This window comes from Neolamprologus brichardi, chromosome 19 (assembly GCF_056152115.1).
Source record: "Neolamprologus brichardi isolate AB-2024 chromosome 19, ASM5615211v1, whole genome shotgun sequence".
Taxonomy (NCBI): domain Eukaryota; kingdom Metazoa; phylum Chordata; class Actinopteri; order Cichliformes; family Cichlidae; genus Neolamprologus; species Neolamprologus brichardi.
This window is the reverse complement of record NC_142122.1, coordinates 15323907-15344025: the sequence shown is the minus strand read 5'-3', so window position 1 is coordinate 15344025 and position 20119 is coordinate 15323907. Positions and strand designations below refer to the sequence as shown.

Sequence of the window (20119 nt, the reverse complement as noted above, 5' to 3'; positions counted from 1 at the left end):
GATGTCGAAGAATTAGCGATACGTCAGAATATCAAACCACGTCATACAAAACAATTAATACGCATTCCGGTATTTCTGACATGATTAAAAAGGAGGAACTCAAATTCATGTGTAAACAATGGCTGCAGTATATTTTATTTAATAACTTCACAATATTACAAATCATTAAGTGCTGAATGACTTACAACAGTCCAAAAAATTTTAGAAAAAAATAGGTATAAATACAAAATAAGTTATGTACAAATACCAAAAACAATAATGCTCATTGAAAAAAAACACACCCACACTACAAAATCTGAATTCACAATTCTCTAATCTACATTGTAAAAAACCTGCACGCACAAACGCACAACAACCATTTCCCAAGCTGTCAAATACGCACCACAACACTCAATTTCAAGTTTTGATAGGACAGGACAGTTAGCTTATCTCTGCAGTGTAGAGGGAAAGCCAAAAATATACCAAATTTTATATTTCCAGAACACTTCAAAAACACTTTTTAAAAACAAACAAACAGATTAAAGTCAGAGCTACTCCATCCTCAGGAGCACATCTCTGACGTGTAAAAGTGTTACGCCGCAGCAGGCAGGGAAAGTATTTGTGGGCCTAAAACCTGAACAGCAAAGACAAATTTCTCATTGTTTCTGTTTCTGCTGAAGTAACAGAGTTCATTCATTTTAAAACTAGCGGAAAAAGAAATTGCTCCTCTAATTACACCTCATTTACATCAATTAACCCCCTCCTCTCCCCCATCACCCACCCCTCTTCACCCCCCCTTGCAACACAGATGCTGCATTTAATTTGTTTTGGGTTATTTCCTAAGAAATACAATAGTAGTTTTACACTAATAAATTAAAACCACTCAGTTAAAGACAACTATTAAACTCAACAGAGCAACAACTGAAACAAAGCTGCCAAACCTACAAGGGGTCGCTCAAAGATTGTACATATTCAAAGAGATAAAAAAAAAAAATAGCCACCATTTGTCATTACCTCTGACTCGACTCTGGGTCACAGCCTGCACATTCAGGCACACAAGGCTTGACACAAAGCTTAAGGCATGAAAGGAGCAACATGAGCACCATTTGAAAACCAGTTTTAATGTCTAAAATCTATGCTGAGATCTCACCTGATGTGTATTCTCGAGCTGTAGATGCATGTCGACACTGAAGTTCATTCACAGCTTAATTTGATCAGTGGTGAAAACACTGCAAACAGACCCTGTGTGTATGGCTCTTCGTGGCTTTAGCTTACTTCGATCCAGTGATTGAATCCTGTAAAGCTGCATGGCAGTTAAAGCTGACATTATACAATGCTGCCCCCTATGGGCCAAAGAGTGGTACAAACAATTATTTAGACTTTGGAAACGAGGGGTAAAAAAAAAAGTTCCTGAGTTGGTCACGCTAAACAATGACTGATAAACAAATGCATCATCAGTTCTTTCGCTGACAATACGACATAAACAATAACTCCTGCTTTCTATGAGATTTACTCGACTTACTGCCCAAATTTACTATATATACACAAATATTTTCACTTTATAATTTAAACAAAGAAGTTGATTCCTCCATCGGACATTAAAACAGATGGCTTCATAGTGTAATAGTTTGTCCCAAGAAGGCATTCGATTAAATATTACCCTTCTTCTCCCTGAATTTTCTCTGCCCCATCCCTTCATCTAAGCCTCAGCTTTTCAACAAATCTCCGAGATCGTAAGTGTCGAAGAAGTCTGACACTCCCTCGCTGTCCTCCAGGCTCCAGAGGTAGTCATCGTGGTCCAAAGGTGGAGAAAAGCTGACAAAGGGGGTGTTGGGGTCTGAAGTGAAGGAGGTGCCAGGAAGCTGGTCCTCGGTTATCTGAAGCAGGCTGGGCGGCAAACCCAGCAGACCCTCTACGTCAAGCAGAGAGGACGTGGAGGTCACAGCTGAGGAGGCGGCTGGAGCTGCTGCAGAAATGTTGGCTGTGTTGAAGAAAGCGTTGGAAATTAATTTTGTGCTAAGGGCACTGCATTAAAAAACATTTAGAGAGGTGGTGTACTGCTACACTTTTCTTTTTAGCTTCCTAAATTTGAATAGTTTTTACATCTTTTATCCTCATACAAGTTCTATTTTTATTCTCCTCTTGTGCACATACTCCCTGAGTTTTCTGTTGTTTTTTATGCTTTCAGCTGAGGGGTTAAATAATGAAAAAGTTAAAGGAACAGTTCAACATTTTTTTGCAGAATGCAAAACAAAATACAACAACCAAACAAGCAGATTAAATAACATGCCATTTGTTTCATTTGTCACTGATTTATCATGGCATCGCATGAAACCGCCAACAAGAAGTGTGACCTTTCTGCTTTAATGGTGCTATTTGATCTTTGGACTGGCTCCAGCTGAAGAGGCGCAATTCATTTTTAATATTCTGGAAGCCTTGGGATAAAATCACTTTGTAAAACTTGTAAAACTAAATTAATGCTAGTTGCAAAACTAGATGCAGTCTAAGACTGGGGTACGATCAAAGTAAGGGTAGCTCAAATAAAGGTGGTATTCTGTTCAAAACTCAAAGCTTACAGTCAACAGGTTCCTCTTTGACGCTGTAACTCGGTGGTCCTATTGGGGTTGCAGCGGGAGGGTCTTGCGTTTGAGGGAATTCCTTTTTGGGAGTGATAACGCTCTTAACAGGACTAGCTTCTTCAAGACCCTCATCAGGACATAGGTAGACTTCTATGGGACCATTTCTACTCTTTAAATAGATCTGCAAAGACCCCTGCTGCAAGGAAACAAGAGAAGAAGCAATTATTTATCAAAACAATCTGACATCAGGACAAATGCACAATTTAAAGAAAGGAGGGGTTAAGGGGACAAACTGAAACATAAACCAAATCTCACCCCTGCTGTGTCTGGCACCTCAAGCTTGGTCTCTGCAGGGGCTTTAACAGCAATGACTGTCTGGTCTTGAAGGCTGCCGATGGAGCGGATGTCTTGATATGTCACATAGCCCAATGTGGATCATGGGGTTAAGGGTAACAACAGTGGAATTTAAATACACGTGCGTGTGTGCTTGTCTTTTTTTTCTCTTTTATTATTTTTTGGCTATATCTGGCTACTTTACTCTCAGATTCATATTAGTAGGAATCTGAGAGTAAAGTAGGGAAAGACGAACGTCCCTGCTGCCTTTTAGCACCAAGCAAGCTACAGTGGAACATGCCAACAACAAGTGGAAACGGAGATCATGAAAGAATGATGTGGATAACCACGGTGCTCTATGTAAAGGATATCTCTGACTCTCTTTATATTCAGTGAGTTGTTTGAGCTGTGTGGTGCTGGACTGAATCTGTTCATCCAGAGATCTCTCTGCTCTCTCTAGGTCTCCAAGCTCTTTCCTCAGGGCACGGGCCTTCTCCCCTCCACCCGCTCCACCTTCAAACACGTCCCCAACCCTGGAGAAACACACACATACACACAATAAACACGTCTATGAATAATAAAAGTCTGTAACAGTCAAAACAACTCCACACGTTAAGGTAGTGTCTACAACTGGCACTGCAATGTCTGCTGACTGCCACTAGGGGGCAGACAAGCGAGTACCAGTATGAAGTTTTTCTTCCTTTTAATACTTCATGAAGAATAAAAGCAACGGAGACATTTTTAGAATGCAATCAAAGCCCAGTATAAATAGACTCAAGAACAATTGGTAGGTTTTTCTTTTTTGCAAATGTCTATACATCTCTCTTTTTTACTAATTAGTCCACAAAGTGTGCAGCATAAAAACACTACTTTGTAAAATCATTATAAAAATCTAGAGTAAATGTCTTATAAAAGCAAACTTCTATATGATATTAATATCTTGTCTCAGCTGTTTGTCTCTGCATTGCACTATGTTACACAGCTTTGTTAATAAGGCCAAATTGCTGCTGTCAACAGTCCTGCTTTGCCCAACATTATTGTGAAAGTCTGTAAGGAACCCTAAATGCCAAGGCTTCACTTAACAGTTACGCAGTCCCTGGTTTGCTTCTGTGAGCTACACGCAGTTGATAAACCTCCCACTATTCCTGCTACTTAACCTTCTTCTGCATTTCTACTTACAGCCACTGGATGTTGTTTTTTGACTTCTTCCTGATAAGCTGGACTCCCTCTAGAACATTGGTGATGTCATAAATGCGTCTTTTCTGGACCTCCAGGACCTCAGTGGCCCAGTTCAGATCAAGGACTCCATCAGGAGACTCAGCAATGAGACCCACAAATTTCTTGGTCAGCAGGCCCAATGACGTGTCGTACCGCGTCCGCTCCCCCGGAGATTTTGGAGCTGCGAGGAAACACACAGAAAAGTAGCGCATAAGACTAGAAATGTGCTTGAGTTATACAACTCAGATTTTTACTAATTCATTCAAGTGTTTTATTTGGCTGATGAGCTGGCGGAGAGATCACTGATTCAAATATTTACTGTATTAGTCATACAAGCTGTTGACAACAGTGAAACATGAAAACAAACAGTTATTGGAATGTGTCAACTAGATTTATTTCTGCCTTTATGTTTTACTTTCTATGTTCGATATCATGTTCGATATTACAAATAATCCTCCAAACAGCAATATTTCTTCCTCGCACGGAAAATATGAAAATAAGAGCTATGGGTACAGTATTGTAAACCAGAAACAGCATCTGTCTCCGATGACTGTGTCTTCATATTGCTTTAATCTGCTACAGGTTTAATAATCAGTCTTGATTAGTTGGACGTCTCTGCTCCTCTGCATCAAAGAGCTAGTTTAGGGGGTTTAGGCAGCTCCAGCTGGTGGGAATCTTTGTGTAAGACTCGGGGCACATCGGAGATTATGGCCCTCTGTTGTCTTGGGAACACTAAAGTATTCTCCCGGAATACTGTGAAAGAGGTCCTGGCATCTTACTGTGCTCTCCCCGTGACTCAATGACATATAACCACACTGGTGATAGAAGTTTGACTCATCAACAGGTCTGATAATGTTAGTAATAACATATTCTCAGGGCTCCTTAATTCCAGAGAATTGTCCATCAAACAATCATAAGACATTGCAATTTCATAACTGAGAGACACGGCAGACCGCATATTCCTCCCTGATCTGTCATTCCCGCTGAGCTGTGAGATTTGAGATGTCGTTGGGAAGGAGGCGCTAGCTTGTGTATTCTAGGAAAAGAATGTCAACAAGCTAGTTTATGATACTGGCTCTCTACTCCTGGCTACACCATTGCTTTTTTTTTTATCTGTTATGTGTAAAGCTGTATGCAACTGAGCTGCTGGTACTGCACTCTGTGCTCATATGGGTGAACTTCGCAGAAAGTGAGGAAACTATTGCGGAATACTTCAGCAGTAGTCTTCCTGCCATGTCAGTCTGACCCATAGCAAACAGGTCTGTTCGTGTTTGTTCACAACCCAAAGGGTCAGGACGCAATCAGGCTGAGGTCGTGTCATGCGAACCTGGCATTACCCACCCTGCCTGGGTTCAGATTAATGCTAAAGAGTACCGTACAATCAACTTCTTTTCATTGTTTGCTTTTATTCTTTTCTTTTAATGTCGAACTGCTTCTTCCCTTTGCACAGTACAAAAAAATATTTTCCACCCACTGATGTGTACCACACCACACCAACTTTATTTATAGAGCACTTTCAACGCCGTCACAGCAGACATGACGGGCTGTACACAAAAACAACAAAAGATGTACAGTCTACTCACTCCTTGGGCTTGGTATCCGTGCTGCAATGCTGCATTTTCCTTTTGGCGTACGAAACTCTGGCAGATACAGAGGGTCTTCTAAATCCAGCTTCCTCTTGGCCTAGAGGGAAGATGTTTATCAAAGATTAACAAAAAGATGCAAATGTTACAAAGCAGGTGTGACTTACAGCTCTACTACTTCCTCTGTATTAACTGCTGTTTCACTACATAAGAACATAAGAACATGCAAACGGCGTATAAGACTGAAATCCTTCCAATCCCAGTGTAGGCTGAAAAAAAGCACATTATGGAAGGTGTTTAACTTATCCTACTGACTTTAAATAATGGCTAGTTAAAAAGCTGAAAGAATCAAATAGTTTGTAGGGCAAGTCCAGACCTTTTGTAGAACAGTAGCATGAATGCTAGACGGCTAAATAGGGGCTTGTTTAAAAGTACCATGTCGTAAATGTGCCAACAACCCTCAAGTGCAGGAACAAAGCACCCCCCACACGCACACTTTCCCAAGCACTTCAACAGGGGCTGATTTTGTTTGTCTGCAGTCAACAGAAGCGGGAGGTCTATAGGCCCGACTCGTTGCCTGCCATACGTCAGGAAGTCCCTGGAATCACTCAGTGACCTCTCCTCCCCCCCCCCAACCCTCTTCCTTCTGTGCTTAGCACACAGGTTCCTCACAGAGACACACGCGCGCACACAAGCAGAACATTATCTGACCATAACAGGGATGCATCATACAATCAAAAGCACATAAACAACCTTTGTAACCCAATATAAAATCTTCAAATGACCATTGCTTTTTTTTCCCGCCATCCACTGGCCTACTTAGCTGAAGTGAAAGCGCTACTCTCTTAAGGATTAGGGAATTACCACCACACCCCACGTGCAGATATGCTGTCATCATCAAAAGTTCACGGTGGACGAGAACGTTTGCTGTCAGTTGGAAATCCAACAACTGCCCACACAAAAACACAATGACTGAGCTAGTGAGGCAATGGCATTTCACCTCAGCACACTCTGGCTGCTGGGTAATTTGTAGTGCATGGCTAGATCTCACAAACTCCTTTCACCGTGTCTCCTCACAAATAATCCCTTTTGCCACGACAGCGTACATGCGGCCAGTGAACTGTTTTAGTTAACAGGTTTAGGGTAATTGCTTTTTCAGAGATGGGAAAAGCAGGGAGTTCACGTTACCGCGTGTGGATGTGCCTACGCATGTGCGAGTAAAGGGATAATGAAGGCTGCCATTGTCCCCCAGTGTTCTCCCTAACACGTCCACCTGTTGACTCGTGACATCTGGAGCAGCCCCGTGCTGCTGGCAGGCTGGATTTTAATCCCTAAAACACACAGTCAGGCATACAGAGACACCCGCAACAGGACGGTGACCAGCTACCGAAGAACAAAATGCTCACTGTTGCCTCTAAAACGACCTTTTGCACGATTCAAACTTTGAGTTTTCATTGGCCGATGGTCGTGAAAGTCGCTATCAAACACTTGGAGTCGCAGAAAGGAAGCAGATGATACCAGTTGGACTGCCTACAGCCGTGACAGCTGTGGTTTAACCAGAGAAAAACTGCCACAGCTTTCCATTGACTCAGTGTCCCAGCACAAAGAAAAAAACGTCGCATTTATTCACCAAATAAGGCTGAAGATTTGTCATTTCTATGACTTAAAACGAGCAGGTCAACATGTGTCAAGTCAAACTTTTTAATGCACGTGTACAATTTGAGTCATAGCCTGATGCATGATGACTTGTAAGAATGGAACCAGCGCTTTCCCCCTGCAGCTGTACATCAGAGTGAGGGCTTGGGTGCTCCTTCATTTGCATGAGTGCTTTCTCTGGTGATTCAACCATATTACACAAACCCAAAGTCATTTAGAGGAAAGACCTTTTTTTTAAAATTCCTCACTCAACAGACTAACAGACCACTGAAAGAAGAAGTGCAGCTATTGAGAAATGGTTACATTTTACAGAAAGTGCACAGGTATGCCGCCTAGCACACATCACTTTTAAGGTGTTATAACACAACATTGTGAAAATCTGAATCCAAAAGCGTTCACACCCTAAAACTAGCTCTCACATACGTATGGTGCAGCTATAAGAGACGATGGGAGAGGCCCGAGTCAGCTGCCCTCCTTATTAGCACTTTATCTCAAAGACTGGCAGTATCACGCCACTCACGTTCGCTATAACCTCACCCTGCCTGATTGCCCAGTTACGCCCATCTACTGCACGTGTCCCCTTCTGTTTGCTGTATATTCTTTGGCCGGTTCCCGCCGTCTCTGCCGCTGTGCTGTGAACTCCACGCATGTAATCATAATCACGTGAAGGGCTTCTGCAGTCGGGCCTCTCCTCAAACAAACAGATCTTGCTAGTCAGGCTGCACCAGACTAGATTCCATCCAGGCAAAGGGCAAGTTTCAGTATGTCTACAAGTACCTACCGCTCTGTACTGAGCCCCTTCACTACCACACCCTTGGACATAAAGGAAAAACAAAAGTTGCACTACAACAGCCTCTTAAGCGGCTAAACAGAGGTGTGGATCCGTCCCCACTGTGGCTTGCCTGCCTGATGAGGGTAAGCTGCTTTGAAATGCAAAACTTCCCCTATAGAGAGCATTGCGCTGTAGGACTGGTATTTGCCTGAAGCTGGGGTTAAATGGAAAACACACCAACAAAACAGATAATAGAGAGAATGCATACAGTTGGTACTGTGTCCAATATCACACCAAAGCATTAGCCTGAATGGGTTGTTAACCCTAGGGGCTCAAAAAAGGTCAAACCAGAGCTGAAGGTCGGTTGCAGGAGACGTGTGTGTTCCTAAAAATTACCAAGGGAGAAAGACTAAGGCATTGGCTGACATCCGTAATCCCTCAGTTGTGGTGGATTGTGCGCATTCCATGAAACTCCGAGTACACGTCACATAAGCGGGGAATAAATGGGACATTGTTCCTGGTGAATATTATGGAGATGCATCCTGTTGCCATACCGCTGTTTGACTGTACTGAACTTTGCCTAAACTGACAAATTCATTCATCCGCAGTCCAATAAGAGAAAAGGGCTTCCCTGGACTTTGGCTGGAGGTCTGAATACTGTAACACATTTACATCTCTATCGAGCTGAAAGGAAGCAGAGACAACAGTTTATCAACAGTTTACACACCCTGGTTAAAATTCACATGCCAATAGCTGATACGTTGCCTTTTTCTAGAGTTGGTGAGATTAATAAGTAAAGACTGGATCTCTGCAGCTGAAGTTTACTAAAATCAGTCAAATATTAACCTTTTTTTTAATTTTTGTAGGTAGGTGCCTACAAAAGTGTGGGACTTTGTGTAATGTGTTCAGAGAGTGTTTTGATTGTTTGTACTTAAAAGAAATAAATGCTAAGCTTTAGAATCTGGTTTCCCAGTCAAAGTTTTAAAAAAGGAAAGCTTAAAGAAAAAAGCTGTGGTTATAATGTTGTATAGGTTAAAGGAAGTGAGCTGTAAGTACATGAAAAGGCCACACTTCCTGTAAACAGAGGAGTCATGACTGAACATGCACTGAAACAGCTGTGTCAGCAGCACATTATTATCTTCAGCTTCTTTACTGTCGTCAATAAAACTTCATAATATCATCACATCAAATGTATCCTGCAAGATAGCTCCCATCAGCCATCGCAACTCAAATGTCGTGACGTTTAGTCATTCAAACCCAATCATAATGATAATGACATCCTTGTGTCAAAATCATATTAGTGCAACAAAACTAACGTATAATAGAATACGCTCAAACATCATTAAAGCCCACTGTACCACTTATTTCTAGACATGGGAATCAAATCACATGAAATTCGTTTAAAAACAGAAACTTTAAGGTGGGTTCACTCCCTTTGATTAAGTTTACCCAAATTACTGAAGTGATCCAGAGGAAGTTTCTTAATCAGAGAGCTTTTTGAAACCTCATCCGTATTTTCAACCGTGCCGTCGCTTCTGTCAACCCGAACTAGGCTCCTGTTTTTCTGGTAAATTGAAACGTGCACCTGTGACAATGTGCAACAACTGAAAATATTCAAATCCCTTGAAAACAGAAGTTACCGTGGTCACAGTGTGCATGCACAAAAACACAGGCGACATGACTGCGTACACGGGGGTCGTGTCATAAAGTCTACTGAACCACATCAAATCCAGTATGGACCGCTTACATGGCCAAACTTTAAGGTTGGATTTCAAGGGGAAGACCAGGTTATCAAGCATGCACGTAATATCTCTAGAAACCAACAATGCATACACACTTTGACAGCAGTTAGGTTCACATTGGCACATGATATGCCAGGTGGTACCCGATTTCTCACTTTACTTGTATCCATCCAATCCTCTTGAAGGGCCTATTACAGCTGGGGATTTGACACGAGATTTGAAAACCCTGTATGCACTCTAACCCCTTTAGCGTTACTGCAATTCATTAAATCTAAAAAAAGACTCCAGGGCTGACGAGTCAGCTGGAATAAAGACACCAAATACAACAAACAACAACAGGTGTGGAGCACTAAAAAGCTGCTGAGTGTCATCCAATCTTCTCAGATCAGGATTTTCAAATAATCTTCAGCATTCGAGTTTAAAATGAACGACATTACTTAACATCATTAAAGCCAACTGTGTATGTGTTTTACAAAACAGGTTAATCCTTTACTTATTGGTGATGCTTAGGGCTTCCGATCGTAATACTGTCACACTCCAGACTCCACACTACACCTGTTCTGTGGTTATGACCTCTGACCTATGCTTCCTTCCCACAGTCCAACACAGACCCTGTTTTGACATAATGGGAAGTGAGGGTGGAGCATCTGTTGTGTGTGTTATCTCCCATTACAAGTGTTGGGAAGCTATGAATTTGCCTTAAGTGTCTTTCCTCCAGCGTGGTCGAGCCCCTGCATTGTTTGCTTGTATTTAAAAAAAAAAACTAGCTCTGCTGCACCAAGGAGGGGGGACACTCGCTATTTGGGCACAAGAGAGTGGGGCCTCTCTCTAAGCACCCCCACTGCTCATCAAAACCATCAAACACAGAACAAGGCGTCTGGCCTTGTCTTAGCTACAGCTGGACTGCGGGAGAAGATGTCACGCAGCCTGGCATGGATAAGGAAAAAAAATAGAAAGAGAGAAGACACCAGTCATGCACATCAGCAGAAGCAGCCACAGTGGCCTCTCTGTGGCTTATCACGTCAAAACATATCTGAATGCACCCTTCTCAAACATGCATAGCAATGAAAAAAGTTAAATATTCCTCCCCCGGACATATGCATATCATTCGCTGGATATTAAACAGTAAGGAAACACGACCCCAGGCTTGTATTTGTATGATTATTTACCGGCAGTCGCCCGGAGGATGATCGGATGGGTTTAACCTCGGGTCCATGGGGGGTTGAATACAGGCTGTTGGCTCTTTGTTCGGCCACGCTGGTGTTGCAGATCTGGGTGAAATATCCGGCCGGTACCGTGTTCATCTGCGGACTGGACAGTCCGGTGAGGAAGAAGTCGGTCTTCACTCCCCCGGTGGACAAAAGCTTCATCTTCTGCTGAGAGCAAGGCAGCCCCACTGCCTGCCGACCCGATGCCGGCGAGACGCCTTTAGGCATCCGCATCATTTTCCTGAGTAGACTAAATTTAACCGGACCGGTGAGGCGAAGGCAGAAGTGTGCCTGTACTTGAGCACACTGAATCTCTCAGCAAGCTTCACTTACTGCGGGACCTCTATGAATATATTAACTGCCAATACTGTAACACACAAACAAAACAAAAGCAACTTTCACAGCGTAAACTGCCGAATTAGCTGCAAGCCGCATAAATTACACATGCAGTACACGCTTATATGTTATAATGTGACGTTTATCCTTAGTACATTTAACAGGCTGGTCGGTGTTGTTATCCTTTGTCCTGTAACAGTGTAGAGGAAACTTGCCTTACCAGTTATAAAGAATAGCTTCCTGAATAAATAAACTATTTCAAACGTCCAGAACTTTAAAGCTTAACTCTTCAAGGCTTCCAGGTCTCACTGAGATCCGGTTCCAGCTAGAGATTAATAAATGATTGTGACTCCCTCTGGTGCTGAATCCGACCCAGTATGCCACTCCTGTCCGTCCACCTCAGAGCTCCTCTCTCCATACAAGGGGGCAAGAGCTGGGGCAGAGCAGTCTTTTTACCGCCAAACTTCATCCCGCGAAATTCGGATCTCCCGCGGCTGAAAGCCGCTTCTGATTGGCTTATGGCACGTTCAGCTTGTCTAATTTGCATAAAACAGTTGTACGGGGATGGGAGTGATCTGCTTAAAGGGACAGGAGCACAAACCGAGACATGGTGTTCTTTCATTGCCAGGCTGGATATGGAGACAATGACCAGCCCAGACTTTATAATCACACGTTAGAGGCGCATTATTGTTGTTGAAGCACTTTTTTATTGCCTTTTTAACTCCACTTGTAACCACTTACTTGCATTTTACAGCATCCCAGTTCAGTTCCTTGACAGTCAAAGATTACAAAAACGGTTAAACATTAACTTCATATGTTTATATGAAATTTGCAGTGTTTAAAAATGAAGTCTGATTCTGCAAACGGCGCAATCATGTACAGTATGTTCAAATAGTGCCGAATTGCTCTCTGGGTAATCAGGACATAATAAAATATGTATATTAGAAATCAGAGGGCAAGAAAGGATTGGAAAGTTTTTTCATAAGTTTTATTTTTTTTAATATAATTAAATATACATTGTATGTTTTTTGTAAACAATTAAGACAATTTTGCTTTATTGTATTCCATGTGATCAAAGTGTATTGTTCTCTGTTACAAGGTGTTACTGGGGTAGTTTATAGATGATAATTGGATTCACTCAGTACCACTCCTGCTTATTGGCTCAGAGGAGGTATTGAAAGAAAACACCCCCTCCCCCATTAGCAGCAACCAAACCCAAGCCATATGACTTGACCCCCTTGGCCAAGACAAAGTAGACTCTCCACCAAAGCAGCCCCATTGTCCGGCGTCAATCTGAACTGCATTTTGAATGAAATAATCAAAGTTGAAAGTGGTTTGAATGCACACAAAAAATGATGTTTGTTGTGCATCTGTGCCTTTAAAAAACCGAGGGTGAAGAAAAAAGCTGACACAGTTGCCTTCTTATTACACTGGATTAGAGATCAGGAGATAATTCTTAATTGTCAGATGAAAGAAATTTGCTTTGTTACTGCACTGGATGCCCACAGAGTGCAACGTATATTATCCCCACCCTCATGTTTCTTCCTCTTTCACACACAATCCTGCACAATTTGTAGGTGTTCTTGCATAACTAGCAATACTGGAAATTCAGATTCATGTTTCATTCCAACTGCATGACATGCAACATCTCACAGCATTCTAGTGATGTACATTTTGTACTTTAAACTTTGTTGTTTGTTTCTTTTCTTTTTTTAAATCACTAGTGATGTTTCTCTCTGTCACATCATAATTTGTGATGTTTCAAAATGTGTTCAGTGTATCAAACTGTGAATTTGTTTTATGAAACTTACGTGGAGTTAAATGAGTGTTGGGACAGGTACACATTTATTGTAGCTTTGCTTCCTACACCACCAAATGGCTGTGCTATTTATAGCCATTTGTATACAGAGTCCTCTATTTTCAGTAACGGCGCAAATGATGACTGAAGTAGAACCAGGAAACATCACTAAATGCTGTTTTTCCTCCCTTGAGGCACTCTGCTAGGCCTTTACTGCAGAAATGTCAGCTGCTGCTTGTTTATGGGTCTTTCAGCAGTTGTTTTTGTACTTAGTGAACTAAATGCATGCTAGATGGGGTTGCCAGTCAGGTGACCGACTTAGCCCTTGATATCTCATTGTCTTGAGAAAATCTTGGGTACCTTTTGCTGTATGCTTTTGGGTCATCATTCATCTGTTTTGCAGCATCTGACTGAATCTGAGCAGAGAGTATAGTAATGCACATTTCAGAATTCATGCTGCTTATATCGGCATTCATATAATCGATAAACACTAGTGATCTAATTCCACTTAGAGCCATACACCAAGCAGGCATAACAATATGACAACTGACAGGTGAAGTCAATAACACTGGTTATCTCCTCATCATTACACCTGTTTTTGAGTGGGATATATTAAGAAGCAAGTGAACATTTTTGTCCGCAAAGCTGACAAAAACAGGAAATATGGGCAAAGATTAAAGCAAGCTTGACGAGGGCTAAATTGTGAAGGCTAGAACTCCAAAATTGCAGCTCTTGTGGGGTGTTCCTGTTCTGCAATGATCAGTATCTTTTAAAAGTGGTCCAAGGAAGGAACAGTGGCAAATCAGTGACAGGGTCATGGGCAGCTAAGGCTCACCGAAGCACGTGGGGACTGAAGACCTGTGTGATCCAATCCAACAGACGAGCTACTGTAGCTCAAACTGTTGAAAAAGTTGATGCTGGTTCTGATAAAAAGGTGTCAGTCAGGGGGCTCTTGCTGACCTGTGCCCACTACCGAAAGCGTCAACAATGGTCAAGTGCGCATCAGAACTGGAGGAGAAAAGCCTCATCTGATGAAGCATGTTTTCTTTTACATCACATGGATAGCCTGGTACGTGGTGTCACTCACCTGGCACAACAGCGAGCACCAGGATCCACCACAGGAAGAAGCCAAGCCAGTGGAGGTAGTGTGAGGTTTTGGGGAACATTCTGCTGGGAAAACATGGGTTCTGCCATCATGTGGATGTCATTTTGACACGTACCAAATACCTAAGCATTGTTACAGACATTTACACCCTTTGATATATATTATATATTATATTCTCTGATGGCTGTGGCCTCTTTCAGCAGGATAATGCGCCCTGCCACAAAGCAAAAATGGTTCCCCAGATCTCAATCCAATCAAGCATCTGTGATGTGCTGAGCAAACAAGTCCAATCCACGGAGGCCCCACCTCACAACTTACAGGGCTTAAAGGATCTGTTGCTAACATCTTAGTGCCAGTTATCACAGCACATCTTTAGGGGTCTAGTGGAGTCCATGCCTCCATGGATCAGGGCTATTTTGGCAGTAAAAAGGATGGTCAACGGCATATCAGGCAGGCAGGCAGTCGTAATGTTATGCCTAATTGTTGTACATGCTCATCCCATAACATCCCCTCTACCATGTTTGGCAATGTGGTATGCTTCTGGTCATGGGTGGCTGCAGCTGAGGTTGAGCAGATTGCCTACTCGCAAAGTCAGTGCTTCGATCCCAGACTACTCCACTCTGTATTGAAGTATCCTCGGGCGAGAACCCCCGCTGCGTCAATCAACGTTAGAGCAAATATTTGTGGTACTTAGGTATATAGAAAAAAAAGCCCTTGTAATAATGTGTTGGATTGGGTGAATGAGAGTAGTAAAAAGTGCTTTGAGTGCTCCAAGTAGAAAAGCATGATATAATACCAGTTTATTTATCACCATCATGAGCCATTCCTTTCTTTCTCCATGCTTTTCTCTTCCCATCATTCTGGTACAAGTTAATCTTGGTTTCATCTGTCCAACATTTTTCCCCCCAGAACTGTGCAAATTCTTTGAGCTGTTTCCTGGCAAAGACTAATCTCTCCTCATTGTTCTGGAGGGACACCAGTAGTTTGCACTTAGTTATAAACCCTCTGTATTTAATAACAGACCTTGAGAGTGATACACCCACCTGTTTGAGAATGTTTTCAACGATGTCTTCAGTGTTTTCTGAACAAAGAAGGTTATCCTATAATCATGCACTAGTTCAGTCTTTTGGGCATTTCTATGTTATTGAGCTGGTCAGGGTATTCATTATTTTTAAGAATATACTAGACTACTGATTTGCACCTTTCACCACCGAGTTCAACAATTGTAATCCACTCCAGATTTTTCACCTTCTGAATTTGTCACATAATAAGAAGAGAACTGGGCTTACTTGGCCACGAGACAGCTTGTCAGTCATTTGTCCACTGTGCTGCTGTAAAGAAGAAAAATCATTTTCAAATTATTGTGCAATCCTACATTTTGAGGTTGGCTGCTTCATTTTGACACTGAGAGCAACAGTTCTTGATGTCAGGAGGCTCCATCCTCATCCAACAGCCCCATCTAGTGTGGACTGGCAGCTGATCTTCATGTTGTTTGCTGCTTGCAATAGTCTTCTTCATTACTTAACCAGATTAACATACATGATTAATGTTTAACATTGGTGTTAAAGAATAAATACAAAAATGTTTGACATGTTTTTTATTGGTTATTTGTCTGCAGGTTTTTCTTGTTGGCAACCTTTCAGCTGGCACTGGTTAATATGTGCGTAAATTTGGTTAAACTGGTGGAAAATACTGGTTTGATATTTACCTGGTGTGTATTCTAATGGGTAGGAGAGCCAATTTATATCCCAAGTGATTATTTTGATGACAAGATTGTGTCCTACTTGTGTTTTCTCCCAGTGTTTTTGCCAGTCAAAAGAGTCCCAAGACTTCCTAAGTGCTTTTTAAAGGTTCCAGGCAGCACCTAGTGATCGAAGAGGGGAATGAATAGCCATAATAGTTTTATTGTAGATTTTAGGTGGTAGGCCGAGTGGGAAAATATTTCATAATAATAGTTGTAATTATTTTTACAGTATTGATTTGATGTTAAGAAACATTATTAGAAAAGATTTGTGTGCAGTTTATTATTTTACGTTAGCATGTATGTCTCATATGGCTTGAGACCCAATTAGCAGCAGTTAATTGGGTTAACTGCTGCCAGTTAACATCCTGCTGGAACCAGGTCCCACCACTGGCTACATGGTTTTATTTTTTTGCTATGTTTTGGCTTTTATTTTTTATTTTTTATTTTTTAACGTTGGTGAACAAACACGTGGGTGGTCTGCACCTCATCTCTACCACAAGCCTCCTATTTTAAGCCACCTGCTATGAGCCATCCTAACACTGTTATTTTAAAATTAATTCCTTTATTATCGTTCAGCACTACATCACTGATATATTGCTGAACAAAATTATATGCACAGGGAAAAACAAGAACGTCACAATAAAAAAAGACAACAAAATGAAGAAAAGTAATATATACAAAATAGAATCTACAGCTGAGCTATATATACATACTGTCCACTTATTAGTCTGATAGCAGTTAAGCTGTCGTGTAACCTTGTTGTCCTGAACTTCAGGCTGTGGTGCTGTTACTATTAATAATAACGTACACGAGCATTTTAAAAGTATATAACATATATAATATTAAATATGAAGTCCATATAGGTAGTAATATATATATATTGTATCACAAAATATTCTCCACCGTGATAACTTCCTACGACGAGAAAAGCCAATAACGCATTTGCACCACTAGATGGCAATGCTATTACATTATTAGCTGTACGAGGAAGGTTAGAATTGGGTCATCATGTTTAACTCTTCTCCCTTGTTGTTTTGTTGTTGTTAGCTTTCTTCTATTTTCAGATAAATAAATAAATAAAAACAAAGAAAGAAAGAAAAGTGCAAAACTTCCGTTCAGTGTAACTATTGTTCTAGAGAGATACCGGTAGTGTGTGTCAACATCTAATTCCTGAAATTCCACACAGATCCAAGCGTTTGTTCAGCTTTTGGAAATTGTCTACAGTCATACTTCACATACTGCCCATGCATTGTTTCACTCTCTAATTAATATGATTCCATAAGGAAAGCTTCTCTGTAAAAACCATGGAAACATCTTCCTATCTTCTTTTTTTTAAAATTGTATAGTGCTACCTCAAGAGTGGTGCTTTTTAGCTTTCTAGGTAGGCAGCATACCTCTATACACTGGTGTCATGAAGGTGACATTTTAACAGGATTTATGAATGATCAGATGCACAGTTTTACAATCACATAACATCCTCTCTTACACCATTTAGGAAATTCAATCGCTATGAACGGGTTTCTTTGGAAAAATAGAAACACTGAGAGGAAACTCCCTTTGTTTGATTTCCAACCACTCAACCTCAAGATTCATCTAAATACATCCTGTTGTATCAGCATTTCACTGTCATCCAAAGCCAGAAAGTCACGTCAGCATCCCCATCGTCTTCAGAAGAATACGACTAGTTCAAACTCATTCATTTTTCTAGACCAAACACACCACACCAGGAGAACGGTTTCACATTCTTCTTCTTCTTTTTTTTTTTTTATTTCATTACATAAAAACATACATGTACATACAAAGCAAACTTTATAATAAAGAGTTTATGAAACTCACAGCACATTGTCTGTAGAAATAACACAATCCCTACAAACATTTACAATTGACTCTAGTATAGAGTTCTGATTATACCTAAGACACGCAAACTCCCAATCCCCCCCAAAAAAACAAAAGAAAAAGAAACATCCATATTGATTCACATTTCACACCCCAGCAGATATGTACACCTTCTTAAGAAGTTTGATTAGTCCTCGAGATTATTAGAAAACATGTGTTTTGCTTTTGGGGAGGGGGGAGGGAGGGGGTGATAATTGTGTGAGGTGATATGAGACTTGGATACAAAGTTCAGGTTGTGTGTCCACAAAAACTTTTGTTTGGAATGCAATAATAAAAGAAAAGAACAGAACAGAAACGAAAAGAAAAGAAGAACAATTCCTCCGACTATCTATAAGGAATCCCAGGTTGTTGTTTTTTTTTTAAAGAGGAAGGCATACAAAGCTGGTAGCTTTCACTTTCCAATCCTGGCTTCTACTTTGGTGTGTTGATTTGTCTGTCCAGGGGCCAAAGAATGAGTCTCTGTTTTCTTGCTCATGCAATACTGTTGATCCCCACTCATCTAGGAAACAGTCCACTTTTTCTCTTTCTTTCTTCAAGCCCTCCTCCTCCTCCTTCTTCTTCTCCTTCTCTCCCAAATACCTATCCCACCCTTTCTGCCCCTCTTGTCCTCTTGCCCGGAGTGAAGTGGAGACATGTGTTTCCCTGCACCTGCGTGGAGAGAAAGGAAGAAAAGTGAAGTCAGATCTCTCCCTCTCACCCTCCCTCTCTCCCTCCCTGCAGAGGGGAGCAGACAGACTGGCGCCTAGCATGGAACTTTCATTAACCCCAGGCAGATAGCAATGAATCCACTACACAATCACTGGCCTGTCTAATTGGCGAGCATAATGAATGTGGAGGAGTGAAGACTTTCACTTTTAAGCATATCAGTACTTACATTATTCTCTCTGGCATTTATAGATTTATTTGAACTTAAGTAAAAAGGAGTAATTCAAGATATGATGATTTGCTTCAGGGCACATTTGCCTCATATATATATATTTATTATATTATTATATATATATTTACATATATATATGTATCAATTAGGAATATATACGTACCATAACATGCCATCTCCATCTTAATGGCACAACCGCCCTTCTTCTTTGGAGAAATTGCGACTAATGTCCGCAGTCTGAATGGAGAGGACAGAGAAGAGAAGCAAGTTTCAGCAGCTGGCAATAACAGAAGTATATTCTAATAAATGCCCGAGCAGAGGTGTGACATCGCAGAGCACCATCTGCTGCTGTGTGACTGCGGTCTACAGCAGAACAGCAGCGCGATGCGCGCACGTACGCATGCGAACAAACTTTGGAAAATTCACAGAGCACGGCCTTGAACTTTAAATGACTCTGCAGTCCAGATTCATGCAGTGCAAATAACCAGCAGGCAAATTCCTGCCAGTGATCGTGACGAGTGACTGAGGATGTCGGAAAGCGACCCAGCATCAGCCCGCATCTCCCCTCACCTTTATTGACAAAACCATCCCCGGCGTGGCCGTGTCCTCTGCTTCCAGCGCGATCTGCAGGTCGAAGATGTAGTCAATAACATGTTGCAGGATCTCCACCTGGCTGACCGACTTGTTCTGCGGGATGCTCGGAACCAGCTCCTTCAGCTTGGAGTAGCAGTCGTTCATGTCGCACAGGGCGCTCACCGGCTCATCCAGACAGGAGTGTTTATTCCGGCTGATGGCGAGGCTCTGCTCCGAAATGCAGCACACGGCCTTGTAGCAGCTCCTCACCGAGCGGACGGGACTGATGGCTTTCATGGTGAAAACGCAGGTGAAACTAGAGCGATTCACTCGGCTTGTAAGATTTCCTGCTGAGGTCTTTTCGATCAGTGTCCTGAACAGCTACAGTGCAGTGACAGCGGCGTACACTTTGGTTTTTATAAGGCACGCGCTTGCAGACGCCCCCTTTCTCGTGATTGGCCAATGTAAAGAATAAACCTAATCACATTGGCTGATACGGAATTGGGGAAGCGTTTGGAAGGAATGAGGAAATAAGGTAGGGATGCCTGAAGGGAATTGACAATCGATTTCTTAAGCTATCGTTTTCTGATATTGCTCTTTATTTTAAACAGATGAAAGGTTTTAAAGTAGGTCACTTTGGAGGTGCAGAAGAATACCGTGTAAATGAGGGCTTCTATTACCTATGGGGTTCTGCCTTGTGAATAATAGCAAGAAACGTGG

The 20119-nt window shown here is 41.7% G+C and overlaps 2 protein-coding genes across 3 annotated transcripts; both read right to left on the bottom strand.

Moving 5' to 3' along the window:
* Positions 1-117: 117 nt before the first annotated feature.
* On the bottom strand, positions 118-11826 carry e2f2 (E2F transcription factor 2). 2 transcript variants are annotated; one of them, XM_006798499.3, is made up of 7 exons: positions 11032-11826; positions 5693-5792; positions 4071-4290; positions 3263-3424; positions 2874-2988; positions 2556-2754; positions 118-1960 (listed from the first exon to the last, which is right to left on the bottom strand). In XM_006798499.3, exons 1-7 carry the CDS (start codon positions 11305-11307, stop codon positions 1686-1688), a joined length of 1347 nt encoding a protein of 448 aa, XP_006798562.1. In that variant the 5' UTR covers positions 11308-11826; the 3' UTR covers positions 118-1685. The 2 variants fall into 2 exon arrangements, with proteins under 2 accessions (XP_006798562.1, XP_006798563.1); XM_006798500.3 differs by having other exon boundaries at positions 2556-2751.
* Positions 11827-18123: 6297 nt separating this feature from the next.
* id3 (inhibitor of DNA binding 3) lies at positions 18124-19801 on the bottom strand. Its single transcript, XM_006798498.3, has 3 exons — positions 19397-19801; positions 18990-19063; positions 18124-18597 (listed from the first exon to the last, which is right to left on the bottom strand). Exons 1-2 carry the CDS (start codon positions 19694-19696, stop codon positions 19010-19012), a joined length of 354 nt encoding a protein of 117 aa, XP_006798561.1. The 5' UTR covers positions 19697-19801; the 3' UTR covers positions 18124-18597; positions 18990-19009.
* Positions 19802-20119: the final 318 nt, after the last annotated feature.